Source organism: Cryptomeria japonica, chromosome 5 (assembly GCF_030272615.1).
Source record: "Cryptomeria japonica chromosome 5, Sugi_1.0, whole genome shotgun sequence".
Classification (NCBI taxonomy): Eukaryota; Viridiplantae; Streptophyta; class Pinopsida; order Cupressales; family Cupressaceae; genus Cryptomeria; species Cryptomeria japonica.
The window spans coordinates 17617350-17634841 of record NC_081409.1 but is presented as its reverse complement, the minus strand read 5'-3'; the positions used below and the strand labels follow the sequence as shown (position 1 = coordinate 17634841).

At 35.8% G+C, this 17492-nt stretch overlaps 1 protein-coding gene across 2 annotated transcripts in view; it reads right to left on the bottom strand.

The window, feature by feature from the left end:
- Positions 1-17139, bottom strand: part of LOC131077998 (ribosome biogenesis protein slx9) — a 51023-nt gene extending 33884 nt beyond the window's left edge. For both annotated transcript variants that reach the window (XM_058015615.2, XM_058015616.2), the window contains exons 1-4: positions 16894-17139; positions 14558-14626; positions 14413-14444; positions 5608-5696 (exon numbers count right to left, since the gene is read on the bottom strand). In XM_058015615.2, coding sequence (XP_057871598.2) covers positions 5608-5696; positions 14413-14444; positions 14558-14626; positions 16894-16896 — 193 coding nt within the window. In that variant the 5' untranslated portion in view covers positions 16897-17139. The remainder of the gene's footprint in view (positions 1-5607; positions 5697-14412; positions 14445-14557; positions 14627-16893) is intronic.
- Positions 17140-17492: the final 353 nt, after the last annotated feature.

The following is a 17492-nucleotide window of genomic DNA, read 5'->3' as shown; positions in this document are numbered from 1 at the left end:
AATATCGTTGCCTTGATCAGATTGATTTAGGCCAAACCTCATCCTACAGGTCCCAGGGTTTTCACATTTTTTTCCTCAAAAATTGTTCACAGGGTTTAGAATTTTTTCCTTAAAAATTATTATTGTCATCTGCAAAGTTTGTGTGGGTTTTCTGATTTTTTGCCATAAAAAATCATGGGAGGGTTTTGCTTGATTTTTTTCTCAAAAATCAGGGTTTTACCACATGATGTCTGGTATTTTACCACGCGATGTTGTCTGGTGTTTTTCCACATGATGTTTGATGTTTTACCGCATGATGTTTGGTGTCTTACCACATGGTGTTTTGGGTCTTGCCATGCGAAGTTTTAGGGTTTTGTTCAATTTTTTCCACAAAAATCGTTTCAAGGGTTTTTACCATTTTTTTCTACAAAAATGATGATTTGTATCTTCAATTTTGGAGGGTTTGCCGATTTTTCCTCAAAATCATGGTTTCAAGTTTCAGTTTAGTTACCCAACGTCAAGTTGGATGGATTCTAGTATTCTTGGTCATCAACACTTTTCAAATCTAGGGAGGGTCTCCACCGCAACAGAGTGTTCTTTTCATTTGTGATCAAAAGACCTACAGTGTCTTCTGTAGGGTAGTTAGTGGATAGAATGACCATTAAGAGAGGGTCTTAGAATATTTAATTATATTTTAGTCACCTATATTTAGTTCCTTGTTTAATGGTCATTTAGCTTTTTAGTTAATTAGCTTTTAAGCTTTATTTAGCATTTAGCTTTTTCTTTTTAGTTAATTAGCTTTTAAGCTTTATTTAGCATTTAGCTTTTTCTTTTTAGTTAATTAGCTTTTAAGCTTTATTTAGCGTTTAGCTTTTTGGTAGTTCACTTAAAACGACTTGATCTTAATTTAGAACGTCATCCTTGTAATCCTTTTATATACGTTTGTATATTGTTGAATAGATTATCCGATTATTGAATCATTCATTCAATTTATTTTTCAGGAACTAGGTAGAAGGGTATCCTCCTATCTTTATGAGACTGTGTACAAAGAGTGTTACCTCCTCATGGATCTCACGATACATTTGGTACCTGTTGTGACGTATTCACACATCACCCCATTGCAAATGGAGACCCCTACTTTTTGCTTTCTAGGGTTAGTCTTCCTGGCTTAGTCGTTTGGGTCTTGGTTATTAATCTTTGCATTGGAAAGTTGCCAAAGAGCTCATTGGGATTGAATGGTCTCCTTGAGTTGAGATGAATCAGTAGGTGGTCCAAGTCAGGGTCTCTTTGAAAGCCTTCTCTAGGTCAGGCCTTGCTCTAGTTTTGGGGTTATGCCTTGATTGAGTTTGGGAAAGTCTTTGCATTATGTCTAGAGCCTTGTTTGATACCAATTCCACTCATTTACCCTTCGAGGAGCAAAGAACATGAAGCTTGAGCATCAAAACTTGGAGGAAAGTGGAGAATTTGAGCTAGAACCTCAAATTCGCTCCTGAGCCTTCCAAAGGGACAGGAGCGAATTCTTCCTAAACTCCTTTGCCCCCTTTATTTGAAAGGAAATCTCACTTTAGAGCGTTAGTTGGGGGGAAATCAACTTGAATTCACCTTTGAAATCAATTTAATCACACTTGGGCTTGAAGATTTGATGAGGAAGAGGGTTATTTGAACCAAAAGATCAAATTCGCTCATGACCCTTCCAAGGGTACAGGAGCAAATTTCCCTAAAATTCCCTTTTGCCTCTTACTTTAGACCAAAACTCACGCTTCTAAGGCTTGATTGGAGGAGAAATGATTTATCCATGCCCTTGAAGCAAGATGAAACAAAGTTGAAAGATTAAGAAGTTTAGAATTTGACCAAGATTGCCAAATTCGCTCCTAACCCTTCCAAAGGGACAGGAGCGAATTTTCTTAGATCTCCTAACTTAGTCTATAACCCTTGCTTCCAGGCCTCAATTAAAGGAAGAATGATCTATAAACGCCTCTTAAATGAATCGAAGCAAGCTTGAAGACCAAAATAAGAGAAATTTCAGCCAAGAGGCAAATTTCGCTCCTAACCCTTCCAAAGGGACAGGAGCGAATTTCTCCAAGAGCACCTCCTTGCCCCTTATTTGGATCAAATTCATGATTCTATGCCTTGAGTGAAAGAGATTTGATTCGTACATGCCCTTGAAGTGGATTCAAACAAAGTGAAGTTATGAAATATAATGAATTTATGCAAAAAGCAAAATTTCGCTCCTAACCCTTCCAAAGGGTCCAAAGCGAAATTCTTTGAGGTCATGTACCTTCCAAAGGTACCCAAGCGAAATCTCTTGAAGCCTCCTTTTTTGCTCCTAATTTGCATCAAATCTAGGCTCCAAAGGCATTGGTTAAGGTTGAGACACCCTTAGACAAACATTTGAGTGAATTGTGGTCGCAAAATGTTAGGAATTTGAGCAATAAATCCAAATTTTGCTCCTGACCCTTCCAAAGGGTCCAAAGCAAATTTTCCTAGGAGTCATGTACCTTCCAAGGGTACACAAGCGAACTTGTCAATAGTTGCTCTTTGACTCCAAATTTGAGCAAGGAAACCCTTAGGATGCCTTCCTAGCATGGACCAAGGTTAAGGCGAAAGTAAAATGAAGGATGGATTGAGCATGAAAAGCTAATTTCGCTCTTGACCCTCTCAAAGGGTCCAGAGCGAATTTCTCTTAGCTTGAGTACCTTGCTGAGGGTCTAGAGCGAATCAAGGTGAGACATGCATCTTACAAGAAAAATTTGAAGGAGTCTCCACTTAAGCTCTCTTAAAAGGTTTGAACTTGTTAAAATTCATGAGCAATGATGTGAAAATTGAGTGAAGATATGAATTTCGCTCCTGACCCTTCCAAAGGGACAGGAGCGAATTTCACCTAAGCCCATGTACCTCTCAAAGCGTCCAGAGTGAAATTCCTAGGAAGTCTTGTGCCTTGCCTAAGCCCTTGAGCGAAACCCATTCTTAAGCATTTTTTAAGGCAAATGATTTGATCTTGATAAGGTAAGGGTGAGAGATGAAGTTCTATGAAGGAAGAATTGAGCAAAAGGAGCGAATTCGCTCCTGACCCTTCCAAAGGGTCCAGAGCGAAGTTGATCCTAGTGCCTTCTTGTTGATGGTTTGAAGTGAGAAATACCATGTTAGGATGAATATATCATATGTGCTTGACACCATCTTTGGTTTGTTTTGCAGATCTACAAGACCAAGTTGGAAGAAGATCAGGCAAGGACAAGGACGACCTCTTCAAACCTCATCATCATAAAGGACACCTTAAGTGCAAGGAAGAAGACTAAAAGTGTTAAAGACTTCAAGTGTTCATGGAATTGCAAGCAATGGAGCTAGCCATCCTCAAGGACCTCATTCTATTGCATAGAGAAATCACAAGATATCAAAAGAAGGATCATACAAATATTTCAAGGCAAAATGAGCTTCCAGAGAAGAAGGAATGACTTGACCGTGAAGAAGCCTCATCAAACACAAGAGATTTAAGGAAAGGTACATCATTCATCAAGTACATCAGGGACAAAGGAGGATCAACCAAGGTCAGTGCAGGGGTACGTTGACGAAGCAAATAGTTCCAGAAGAATTAATCAAAGTTAGATTCTCATTATCACTACATTGAGTATCAAAAGAGATATGACATTTCTTGACCAAGCAAATGCTAGACGAGGTGGCATCCCAGTCACTATTCCTCCAATCAAAAGACTCCACATCAGCATGTCTAGATTCGATGAACCACATTTATGCACGAAGGCACAAACTCCTATGTTCCTACCCCTGGCATCTATTGGTTCTCAAGCATTGAATGTAATTTTCTCATTGGCTAAAGGAGTTTGTTGTAACAAACCCTAATTAGGGTTTTCATCTTGTAATCCTAGCCATTGATTGTAAATCAATCTGAGCCATTGAAATGTAAAGAGCTCTCTATATAAGGCTCTGGCTCTTCATTTGTAAAGGTTAATAGTTGGTTAATAGTCAATAGAATAGTCAGTAGCAGAAGAATAGTGAAAAAAGTAGCAATTAGAGTAGAGTAGGAAGAGAAGGCAAGGCATTGTTGCCTTAATTGTAAAAGAGTCCATTTTCATTGACGATAGGGTGAAATATGTTGTTTCCTTGCAATGTGCATGGTTTCTTGTTGGATCTTCAAGTTTGATGATAGATAATTAGATTGAATGGAGAAAATTGTTGAATGCACTCGTGTGGAATCCGCCTAGTCCATACCACTAGCCTCTTACTCATTGTAAGTGCGCCTTGCATGGTCAACTAGCATTGAATGAGCTTAATCTTGAATTGTTATGCGTCAATTGTTCATGCATTAACTTGAATGGTGATCAATGTCTGATGGTGTAACGATTTGAACATATTCGAAGCATCCCTTAGAAGATTGCACTGAGCTAGTGTCGAATTGTTCAGTTTGATGGTGAGACCTAGCCCAGTAGGACTCCACCTAGTCATTCATCTATCTTCTTACATTCTAGGTCTTAGATTAGATTCTCTAAACCCTGTATCTTTTGATATTTCTTTATTTCTCAGTGAGTAATTAGGACTCAAGTTCCAGCAGATTAAACGTTCAGGCATTCGAATGTAAGTCCCCTTTGTGATTCCAGCATAATCACATCATACCACAAGAGCTTATCCACACGTAGAGACCCTACATACCAAAACCTTGGAGTTGCCTCGATTGATCCTTAGGCGAAATCTTCAGCATTCGGGGAAACTTTGTTCAAGAGAGGATAAGATACTTAAAAGTATTTTATTTTGTGTTCGCATGTGCATGAAAAACACATCAACGGTACCTAAGATAAAGAGACCCTCTGTCACCACCTCCAACGAGAGCAAAGAGCCATTGTATGGATTCACTATAATTGGAGTACACGATGAACATTGAAGATCCAAGGGAGAAACTTGTAGGAAGTTCTAAATTTCTAAGTAATTGTGAATTTCTTTATGGCATTTTTCCTATGGTGATGAGTTTACATTTGACCATATAAATACATATGCACACATGCATATCTATATTTATATATGTACATGTCTGTATCTATAGACAGGTGAGGGGGCGGAGAAAGAGGGAGAGGGATCTGGAAAAATTTCCAAAGAATGTCAGATTAAGCTATTCCTATGTTTTTGCTACTAAATCCATAGGGTTGGAATAAATAGCAATCTTGCAATATCCTTTGTTTAAGTACACCTTATTCAAGTTTGCAATTATTAAACTATTTTTCTTACACATTTGCAAGGATTAGTTATGTTGTGTGTTTGAATTCCAGTATTAACCATGTTTTCACACTAAATTTATGCAGCATCCAGATAACTTTTATTCAAGAACCTGGAACATGAAAACTTTGCTAAGTATAACAAACTAGAAGGAAAAAAACATTCAATTTGAATTCAGGAATGCTTATGACAAGTTAATGATCAAAATTGTTGTCATAAAACAAAGGAAAAATATTGGAAGCATATCAAAACTCGAAGAACAAAAAAACAATTTATTTGATTTGAGCAATGCTTATGGCAACTACAAAATCAGAATAATTGTCATTAAACAAGGAAGAAAATTGTTAACATGCTCAGATAACAACACTATCAAATCTCATTAGATAGAGCCAAGTCCAGAAAACATACTGGCATAGAAGAGCATTTGCTTTAGCATTTTCCGCTTCATATTTTGTGGAAGTTGTTCATACCCATTCCCTGCAATCGCATCAATTGAACTGCAACAACAGGATGTTCTTTAGATTATAATTGTGTCAATATAAAGGAACAAATACTTGTATAAGACTAACAAACAAACAATCTTGCACTATTTTCTATATGGAACTTCAACTCCTACCAATAATGAATAGTTAATTATATAATGAGTAGTGAACAATCACAAATATAATGAAACTCTCTGAACTTAATCCATAGTTTCTGAGGTATAACATTCATAACAAATTTATAAAATTGAATAGATTATGAATCCAACCAAGCTATACAAACAATTAGTGTTAGACAGCCTAATTCATTATTAAGACAAACAAAGCTTACAAGAGCACATTCTTTCACAGTTATAAACAATCAAAACTTAATTGCCACAGCAACATACCCATTGAAATATGCCAACTAGAATTTAGCACAAATCTGAAGTTTTGTTTTCAACTTGAATCTTTGACCAGCGAATGCGTTGAATTGGTTTTTTTTTTTTAAGAGTTTTCATGATTTTAGCATTTTTAGGGTTTTTGTTTGTTTGATTGACAATGCAGGATGAAATTCAAATGCAAAACATAAACTAATAATTGACTGAAAGTAAATCTCAGAATTCTTTTGTTTATTGCAGCAAATACTAAATTCAAGAATTGAACAATTTATAGCATTCAGAGCCAAGACTGGCATACCAGGTGTCCTGAGCTTGCCTGGAAAGGCTTATTTTATTGCATGAACTGATGAATAGGATGAAAGAGGAGCTTCCAAAGGGCGACAATGGCTCCAATGTTATTTATTTGCTATCACTATAATTATCAATCACTTTTATTGCAACAATAAGTAAATCTGAAACCAATTTCTCCAGGTCACCAGGCAAGATGACCAAATTCTGACAATTTTCCTTAATGATTTGTTGGTGTAGTTCACATATGCCTTGATAACCTTGAACAAACCCTGGATCTGCTCATATTTATTGCTAACAATGAATTTTGTAACAAATTGCAGCCTCAAAACTCCTTATTTATTTTATTTGGTTTCCCAGGTGCCAAAGGGGAAGGTACGGCCTGCTGGAAAAGGGCACAGTTGCTGCAATAATAATTATGGTTGCTCATGGGGGCTTCCAAATAGCCCAGATTTGCTGTTAATACACCTCCAGTGCTGCTGTTTCTGCAAAACTACCACAATTAACCCAATTTGCTGTCTAGTGAAAGGGGCTGCGTCCTATCACCAGGATAATGGAGGTTTTTGACTCCTATCTGCTCTCAGACCTCTGCCTTGTCGTTGCAGACCTGCTGATGAAGATATAATTCCAAAAAATGAATAATCTGATGCCAAAATGCTACACCTTGCTTTGCTTTATGCCTCCAAACCCTAAATCGTACCTTCTCTTAGCAAGATTCTAAGATAACAAGGGAATCTTCTTCCTCCTTAGCTATGCCCAGGTATGAGGGTGATTACATCATGACAAATTTGACCGCCTTTTACAAAAGTCTTATTCACCTAGGGAGGCGTACCATGGTAACTTTACGATAAAGTTACTTATTAAGTCACTTTTATTAACATTTCTAATTTTAGAAAAAAGTAACTTTATAATATAATATTATAAAGTTTTCATTAGTAAAGCTCACCAAGGCCAAAATTTACTAAGTATAAGTCCCCCTTGGTTAGCCAATCATCTCCTAACCTCCAAATTTGCCTGTGGAGATGGCTAACAGGCAAATCCGTGCTCCTAAGAGGCAACTAGCGAAGAGGGGACATTACACCCATTAAGAGATGCATATTCTATTATGACATTATGCAAAATTCCTAGGAAATTAATCATTCCTAGGATATCAATCATACTCTTCTATTACAACCCTTCATTTTATTTCCACTTTACAGTTTTTAAAACAACACAACCATGGATAGAGAATCTCTTGTATTTTATAGGTTTAACAAAGTATGATCAAACTGGTTCATAGGATCAACTAAAGCAACCGATTCAGAAACAATTTTATCCTATCATGATGAGAAAAAATTGGCAATTTTTTAAACAAAAAAAAAGGACAAAGTGTGCTAAAGTACATTCATGAGTTTTGAAAAAAGGTTGTCCAAACGAAGAAAGATGTGGAAGATGACAAGCGTTGTGCTTTGCACACACACCCCATTTTTCCCAAGGAAAATGAGGATCCCCCCTCTACTGATTTAAGCCCTTGATCAGGTTTTTAGTCTCCTCTCATCTCTTGATTTGCTCAGTGAGCATGATCTTAGTCTTCAATCTAGTTGGTCAGGTTGAATTGGTCCTGATTGTTCTTAGATTGGTTGAGATTTGCTTCAAAAGATCTTATTTGACTACTTGGTTCACTGAATCTTTGAGGTTACATCCCATGTTGCAAAAAATGAGTCCATTCAGTGTTTGATGCTTTCGTGGCTATGGTCATTTAGCAAAGTTTAATCTTTCCTTGTCTAAGGTGTAGGTCCTAAATCATTTAAAGTTCGGGGTGAGAGGAATGGATCTAAACTACTAGCAGGAAGTCTCAACCAGAACTTTGGTTTTCAGCAGGTCATATTGAGGAGGATATGAGTCACACTTATCAAGGTTTGGTTTGATATCGCCTTTCTTAGCTTGCTTAAGGCTCACTCAGAGAGGTATTTTAGGGGCTATGTATTTCAAATGGGACCCATTTGAGGTTAAAATTTGGTGCATAAGATTCTGCAACTCTCCTTGGTTTGTCATAGATCTTTTTCAACTTTCCAAGCCTCTTTGGTGCCTTACAAACCCTCTCACATGCCCAAGAGCTTTCCAAACTACCTAAAACCCCCATGTTGCATTTAAACCCCTTAAACAAGTTTCATAGTCCATTTGGGCACCAACTAATTCAAATTTACAGAGGGAAGGGGATTTTGCAATGAAAATTTAAATTCAAAACTTTAGATTTAACCCTTTAACTCTCAGCCATAGATTGTGCAATTAGTTGCATGACCTTAAGATCTAAACTTTCATTACCCTTTAAATTAAATTTGACAGCCTCCTCTTCTAAGTATTAGTAAACACTGATTTGCCCTTCATGTCTTGTTGACAAATTGACAGCTATCTTTTTTACTTTTGGGCCTTTATTACAGCTGTAAAAGCACATTTCTGGGCGCCCATCTTGCTATGCAGCTTGCCCACACATGGGTGTTATTCAAGACCAGTTAACAGCTATTTTGTCTTTTTAATGTTGATTTTCATGCTTATTTCTGGCGCTGGTCTGGGAGGGGCAGCTTGTCCTTTGCCTGGGTTATCTCTGTATTATGTTATCACTTGTCTTGCTAATTTTGGGACCTAGCACCATGTTGAGTGCATAAAAGGAGTTATTTTGGGCATTTGACCAGTCATTTGCTAGTCTGAGCAAAGGATGAAAGGAAAGAAGCTTTCAGAGGTCATATTGTTCAGCTACAAGTTCAATCAATATATACAATGGCTTTAATTACATATGAAATCTGTTATTTGACATTTGTATATCTCTGTCAAGAATTTGACATTTTCCTTCTTTTGTCATGCATAGAGATAGAGGAAGGTGAAATACAAACGATAGGATGGATTAATGGGTTGTACCTTTGTTGATTGGGTGTGCCACTTGATGTAGCATACCCATATTGTTAAGAGGCTAATACTGCTTTGTTCTCTGTATTGTAGGGCATCAGGTTCTTGATGCATTGTTCGATCACATTCTTGATGCCTCGTTTGATCACTCAAAGACTGTCATGAAAAGGTGATTGTTCTTAGCTGTTATTGGAGATATGTAATAGTCAAACCAAAAGATAAAGGCATATTGCCTATGAAGAAGATTATCAGCATATTTCCTTTGTCAAATCAGACACAGCTGGCATAGCATTATTGCTATCATTTGAGAAGGAGATTCAAAGCATACACATACGATTGGCCTGTCAGAAAGAGCAGAAATCTCTCTCTTAGTCTGCAGATTGAAACATCTCATCTACAGCATATCCTACAGAGTTATATCAGAAACGGCAAAGTAGCAGACCCGAGATCATCCTTGCACGAGCATCATCTAACATATTAGGAAGAGCAAAGATAATCCATACCCAACATTGATTGCATTAGTGTACATATATTTATATATTGATCAAGATCATTTTGCATACACTTAATTGTCAAGTCAGAGATAGCATTGATATTGACTTCATACCATCATAATACAAGTGAAAATCATTGTCTATTAAGTCATTCTTGCATCAATTATCCTTATTTATAAGTATTAATAGTGAAACTGATGGAAGAAGTCTCTTGCAATTGACTCTTCTAAGTTAGTTGTTCCCTAATTCATAAAGGATAACATAAGGGGACACTACAAGTGGTATCAGAGCATTACATTTTGTGGTTATATTGCATTGTCCTTATTATGTGACATTATAATCTTATTGTCCTCTAAATTTATCAATAAGTAAAGAACTATCGAATGAAATAGCCATCATAGTTTACAACTCACTACAACGCACTACACAAGTTCACCATTCAAAATAGATATCCTCTTCCAAGGATAGATGACTTCTTAGACCAAATTCAGCATACAAAGTATCTTACTAAGTTGGATCTTAAATCAAGTTATCATCAAGTGCACATGAAGAAGGAAGATACCTAGAAAATTGCATTCAAAAGAATGTAAGGCCTTTATAAAAGGTTATTCTTCCATTTGGTTTGTGTAATGCACTGGCTAATTTTATGAGATTTACAAATGATGTTTCAAGGGATTTCATAGATACATCTATGATTGTATATCTAGATGACATCCTAATTTTGAATACTAAAAAGGAAGAACGTCTCACCCAAATAAAACAAGTCTTGCAAATATTGAAAGAAAAATAACTACTATGTAACATGAAAAAATGTGAATGTAACAAAAAAATCATTGGTATATCTAGGACATGTAATTGCACAAGGGGAATTGAGAATAGATACTTCAAAAGTCCAAGCTATTACAGATTTGGCCTACACCAAAAAGTGCTCCTGAAACTAGGAGTTTAGTGAAGACTACTTAGTATATGAGGAAATTCATTCCTTCATTTTCATCTATAGCCTCATCTTTACTCCAAGTTGCAACTATGCAGAGGAGTTTCATTTAGTTAAGAATGTGATGAAGCTTTTGAAACATTGAAACATAAAATAACTATAAGCCATGCTCCTCTACTTGCTCTTCCTAACTTACAACTACCTTTTGAGGTAAAGGTTGATGCAAGTGAACACCATATGGATGTCGTCTTGCTTCAAGGTGGTAAGCATGTTTGTTATCATTCAAAGTTGTTTGCTTCAAAAATTAGACGATATCCTATTTATATAAGAGAATTCTACGCACTAATTCAAGCTACTAATAAATGGAGCCATTACCTATATGGTTAAAAAACTATTGTACATGCTGACCATCAATCTCTAGAATATTCACAAGCACAAAATAAATTGCAACAAGCAAAACACTGCAAATAAATAGGATTCTTACTGCAATTTCATTTAATGATTAAAAATAAAAGTGGAAGTTCTAATGTGGTGGCAAGTATGTTATCTATCTAAACTACCTACTTCCAAACCAATTTTAAGTTTGGCTATGATTACACAATTGGATCCTTTCACAAAAGAATATACTAATGATGAAGACTTTGGAGAAAACTTCAATGAGCTACAAGCTCAAGGTGATGCAACAAATGATGAAGACTTCTGTCTCAAGTAGGATTGCTTTATAGGGTAGGAAAATTACGTCTGCTAAAAAACTTCTTATGAGGAAAAAGCATAACTCAAGAGTGGCAGGTCACTTCAATGTTGGTAAAATAGTGGCTCATTCGCAAAGGTATATATTTTGGCCCAAAATGCAACAAGAAGTAGCAAGGTTTGCTAAAGGTTGCCAATTGTGTTGCATTAACAAATCTTAAAAAAGAGGGAATGAATTTGCCTTTTCCTATCCTCACAATGCCATGGAAAAGCAATTTTCTGGATTTTGTAGGACTATGTAATGATTAGGCATATACATGACTATTTGTTTGTGGTGGTAGATAGATTCAATAAAATGTACAAACTAACTATTTGTAAAAAGACTATTACAAAAAACGATGCTACTGAAATGTACTTTGCTGACATATGGGTGCAGTTTGGGCTTTCCAAGTCCATTGTATCAAATAGAGATAATAGATTTGTTGGCAAATTTTAGTTTGCTTTGTGCTTTGAGGAACATGATGAATAAAATGCTAAAAAATGTACTACTTATCACCCACAAACAAATGGGCAAACAAAGGTGGTCAATAACCCTTGGTGCAGCTCATAAGAGGGTATAACCATATAATAATAAATGTCGCATAACTTGGGATGAATCTCTTTTGGTAGGCAAATTGATTCTTCTGCAAATAAATCACTTTTTCAGGCATGCTTGGCGTATTTTCCCTCAAATACAGTTGATTCAACTTTAGAACAGCAACAAGATTAGGCAAAGGTGTTGAGATGGCAATGGTTTTAAAATTTATTGAGAGGATTAGATCAGTCCAATTTAAAGCTAAGTTACCGGTTCGGTTTCGGGCACCGGTTCGGGTTTGAAGAACCCGGTACGCCGGTACGGCAAAATTTTGAAAAGGGGTTTGGGTTCGTTTGGGTTCGTTAGTACAAAAACATGTAAATTATATATATATGCAGCCTATAAGCATGAATTAAGATTAGCATGTCATATAGCATCATATAAACAACAAAACCAACATAAACTTGTAATCATAGCATCATGATCATACCATAACAGCATCATATGCATCAAGTTTAATATCAAAATGATAAAATATTCAAGTATCATTGTTTCAACTTTCAACAATTTAATGTTTGATCATTAAATGGATTCTCTAATGGGGGTTTGGGGCAACACCCCCAACAGGGTCAAGGGGCAGCGCCCCTTGCGGGGGTCTGGGGGCAGCGCCCCCAGCAGGGTCAAGGGGCAGAGCCCCTTGCGGGGTTGAGGGGCAGCGCCCCTCGTAGGGTCCCGGGGCAGCGCCAACACCAAATTACAACCTTCAAACCCACACGGAACTCCATGGCGTGCATCATTTTTTCTGCTTTTTTAAGACGTCAGGAACAAGGTCAAAGAAGTCAAAATTCTGATCAAGGTGCATTCTCCCGTACGGGAATTGTGTTTTCTGACTTGTTCTTTCGTACAGACTTGTGCTTCTCTCTTGGAATTTTAATTTTGTATGTTGTTGAATTCAAAAAAAAAAAAATTGCAAAACAAAAATCCATTTTTGGGCTGTCAGACCCCTGGGTTCGACTTGGGTCCTCTTGGGTTCGACCCTAGGTCCTCTTGGGTTCGCCCTGGTTCGAACCAGGCCTGTGAACCACAAACCCTGTTCGAACCACAGGCAAACCAAACCCGAACCCCGAACCCGGACTGTACCGGACCAGTACCAGGGGTCTAGGGGGCCGAAGATTTAAAGTACAGGAACAATAGAAAAAACTCACATATGTACAATATAAGACACAATCAGCATAGAATGAAGCACAAACTTAAGGTGAAGGATAAAGCTTGGCATTCCTTAGCTAAGGAAAGACTACAGGTGCAAGCCAAGATAATTATGCCCCTTAGATATGGACCTCTCACTAATTTGGAGGCCATGGGTGAAAATTCTTTTAGAATTGATTTACCTACCCCCTTTCATGAAGATACCTTCAGCTCTAAATTATGAATTCTTGAAGTTTTATGAGCCCTCTATATTGGATGAAGAAGAGGAACAAATGCTAACCTCTTTAGAAGAATTGGGTGTGGATGGAAGAGCCGTACTTACAGAGAATGAGGTACTGCAAAAAAACAAGAGAGACCATAGATAGAATCCAAGGGTCTTTGAGAGTGGAACTCAAAGATCAGAAGGTAAACCAAGCCAAGTAATACTCCAAAGAAAAAGTGAGAAAACTCTTCCCCCACTTAGTATCTCATTGATTTTTTGAGATTAATGCCTCTCTGAGAAGGAAGGCATGATCCATAGGGATTAGGATAATAATACTTGAATAGTGAGTTGAATTTGGGAAAAAACAGAGATTAAAACAAAATGACAGAAACGAAAAACTTACAAGGATGTTTTCACAGTTTTGGGACAAATCTGTGCACACGGATATGACCACCAACTATTGAAAACTCAAAACTGAAACAAGGCAGTATCCTTTGCACTTCCAGCTTCCAGAGAATTCTTCTAAGGCCTGGAAAAAGCTCTAGTATCACCAGCAACTATAAATCGAGGTGGAGAGTACATCTTTTGGCATGAGAGGGCTGATTTGAGTGTTGTATTGATGAGAATTAGAGAACTTCATAGTTTATTCTGGAGATATTTGTGTAGATTAGTACTTTCATATATTTGTGCTCCTTACATACTTCTATTTCAAGAGTTTAAAGATCATTAATGAACCGAAAAAAAATTGTACTTCAAAAGTTAGTAAAATGATGAAATTAAGACCTCATTTCTTTCATGCATGCTTGACTGCAATAAATCCATATACATGAATATACTTTAAAAGTTGGTAACAAGATGAAATTAAGACCTCATTTCTTTCATGAATGCTAGACAGCAATGAATCCATTTATGCAACTAACATGGAATTTGTATTTTCACCAAATGTAAAAAAAAGGAATCATGTGATGTGAAATAGGATAGAAGAAAAGGGGAAAAAAACAAGGCAATCGAATGCCCATACTCTACATAACAACTACCACCGCTAGGAAAAGAAGACCTTGTTAATAAGTGGTTACAGACCTTTCTTCTGCTGGTGTCGATGCAGTTTCTTCCTGAACAATGACAATGCAACAAAAACATACATGATCAATAGTTAAAAGAAAAGTTCCAACGTCACAAAGGACTTTAAAAAATATGCCTTGGCACAAATTCTGCTGAGTCATACCGTCGTCGTAGCAGAAGCATTTTTGTTGGCTTTATCTTTCACTTTTTGACGGGATGTCCTTTTTTTAACCTGCTCAAAATAACTATCCATGAGGTATTCCACTAACATTTTAAACAAAACAAAAAACTTTGGCCACAGCTCACAAGAACAGAACATATTAGTTTAATTCCACACATAACCATGTATCTTTCATTTACGATTAATGAATGACAAACACAGCTCTATAAAGTGAGTAGCAAAGTACAATCATTTTGCATAATACATACTTCAAGGTTGTTATTAAGAAACATTATCATAAAGACATTAAAATAATTCCACTTTTGCTATCGTTATATTTGTTGGTGTAAAAGGGGTATTACCTAACTAGTTCCACTATTAGGTCTTCTTCACACCCTATACTTTAAGTTTACTTAGGGTACACATAGGAAACTTATCAATTTATGTCTCATACCATAACATTAAGACACTTGTCATAACTTTATGATATCCTATGTGACTATGTCTCACCTTGGCCTAATATCCTATGCCTCACCTTGGCCTATATAACCAAGGGGTTCCCTTTGTAATCTCATTCTATTCACTCATATTGCAGATTTGAGTTCATTGATAGGAATACAATTTATTCTTGTCATATTGATCTTCGGATTTCATTGTGCTTTTCATTAGACCTCTAGATCTTGGGTGGCTATCTCCATAGCCAAATCTTACAATATTATCTACAGCATTATTCTATATTCCTCATTTATTCTTCATTGATATTCATTTTATTATCTATTTAATTATCCATCATCATTTATATAAATGATTCCCCATTATTTAATTAAAATAAGTTAGCTTCCCACAAATATTTAGATAAATTAATTAAAATTATACCTAATATTCCCCAATTATCCATTGAATAAATAATTAAATCTTCAAAATCCATCTCATTTAACTAATAAATCAAAATTAGTTAGATCATCAGTCAAATCAGTCCACTCACCAATTTGTTCGATTCACTCCCTCGTGAAATTAGTCACTTTGTCATTTCACACATCCTTGCAATCAGTTGACTCTTCCATGCACTTAGTTAATTATTTCATGCAAATAGTTAACTCTTAACTCACTAGTCAATCCAATTCACTCACCCATCAAACTTAGTTGACTAATAATCATCATTTAGTTAAAAAATTAAAATAATCCTCAATTTAATCATAATTGCCACCTCTCTATACTAACTACATAATCAAAAGAATTCAAGATACATAATCAAAAGAATTCAAGATCAAATCCGAACCATCAATTCATCCTCCCGAAAAACTTTAAATGCATCCTCAACCCATCCTCTTCATCACCAATCATCAATACAAAGTAATGATGTTAATTTTATCATCCAAGGAATGCTAAGGTTATGCTAATGAAATGAGCATCCACATAGCAACATCTTGAGCATATCACATTTCACACTCAATCGGAGGTTTGCATGGATTAGAGTAATTGTGTTTTTAATTGTTGTTTTATTGTATATTGGTTGTTCCCGATTTCCTTGCTTACAACTCGAACAGACAAAGAATATGTTTATGGTTTCAGCTCTTCAACCTAAGTTTCTGGCCACTCTTTGTAGACCATCACCAGAATGAATCATTCATGCAAAGCATATTTTGAAATATTGATTCAATTGTTCTTTTCCAAACAAATAGTATTCTAAAACAATTTTTACTAATCATTATGGATTATTAAAGCTTCGATCTCTCTAACAAAATATGCAGGACTAATGATTGTTCGTCCCTAGAAACTGGTCTGGACGTGCCGATGTTCCCAGTTATCTTAAAGAAAGAACGAATTGCATTTTCCATTCTTGCGCTGCTGGCACAAATTATTTAACTCCTTCAACAGCTAAGTTTTATATTTTGTTAAGGAGGAAATCGCCCTCTTTCAGAAAAACAACCAAGAGTTATACACAATAGGCATGACAGCTTGAGATTGGTTATTTTTCAGAATGGAAATTCAGGAATCTTTCTAACTCAAAGAACTACAAAAATAACAATTTTAAGTTACCTATGATGAAAAATATAAGGTCTCCTTCTTGCAAGATTCTTCTAGATTAGATTCGATAGAGTGTTTATGTTCTAATATTAAAATTTGGAAATTCTAAACAATATAAATAAACAACGAATGCAATGCTGAATTCATTGAAACATCAATATTCTACCGTATAGTTTTAGGTTTTCCAAATTAAAACCCTAATATCTGTAAATACGCGAATATTTTACTGCATAAGTATAGGGTTTTAAGATTAAAACCGTAATAAATGTAAACAGAACACATCAATAAAATTGGAAGGCACGTGAACTCACCATTTTTAAAAAGTCGAAATTATTTCAAAATGGTTGTCAATCTAATCGTGGTGGAGATAACCTGCTGAAGTGACTTGGATTGCAAGAAGAGACAAGCGCCTGAAACTGTGAAAGAGTAGTAATCAATTGTGGACGGCGCCTAAACCGTGAAAGAGGAGTAATCAATTGTGGACGGCGCCTGAAAGAGCAGTAACCATGAAAAACATAATTTAGGCTAATTATTAAATAACTAATAATTATTTATAAATAAAGTATAATGTAAAAGATATTCTATAAATACATGTGTAGATATCAAGGGTTAAGAAGTCAATTAAAATCTTATTTGCTCGCATTTTAAAAGGTTAGTTTTCTTTGCATGGTGGATCTTATTAAAAACATTCATTTATTTTTAATATGTTAAAAACATCTATAGATATCATTATCTAGAAAATTATTATTTTTATTATTATTTCATATAAAAAATTATTATATTATTTGTTATTTCAATCATCTTTCTATCAATGGGTGAGCTATTAAATCCAAACCAAATAATGAAGTAAAGTTGGCAGAAAGGGTTCTTTGAAATTGTATTTTGTTTTTCTTTCATGGATTCTTGTCTT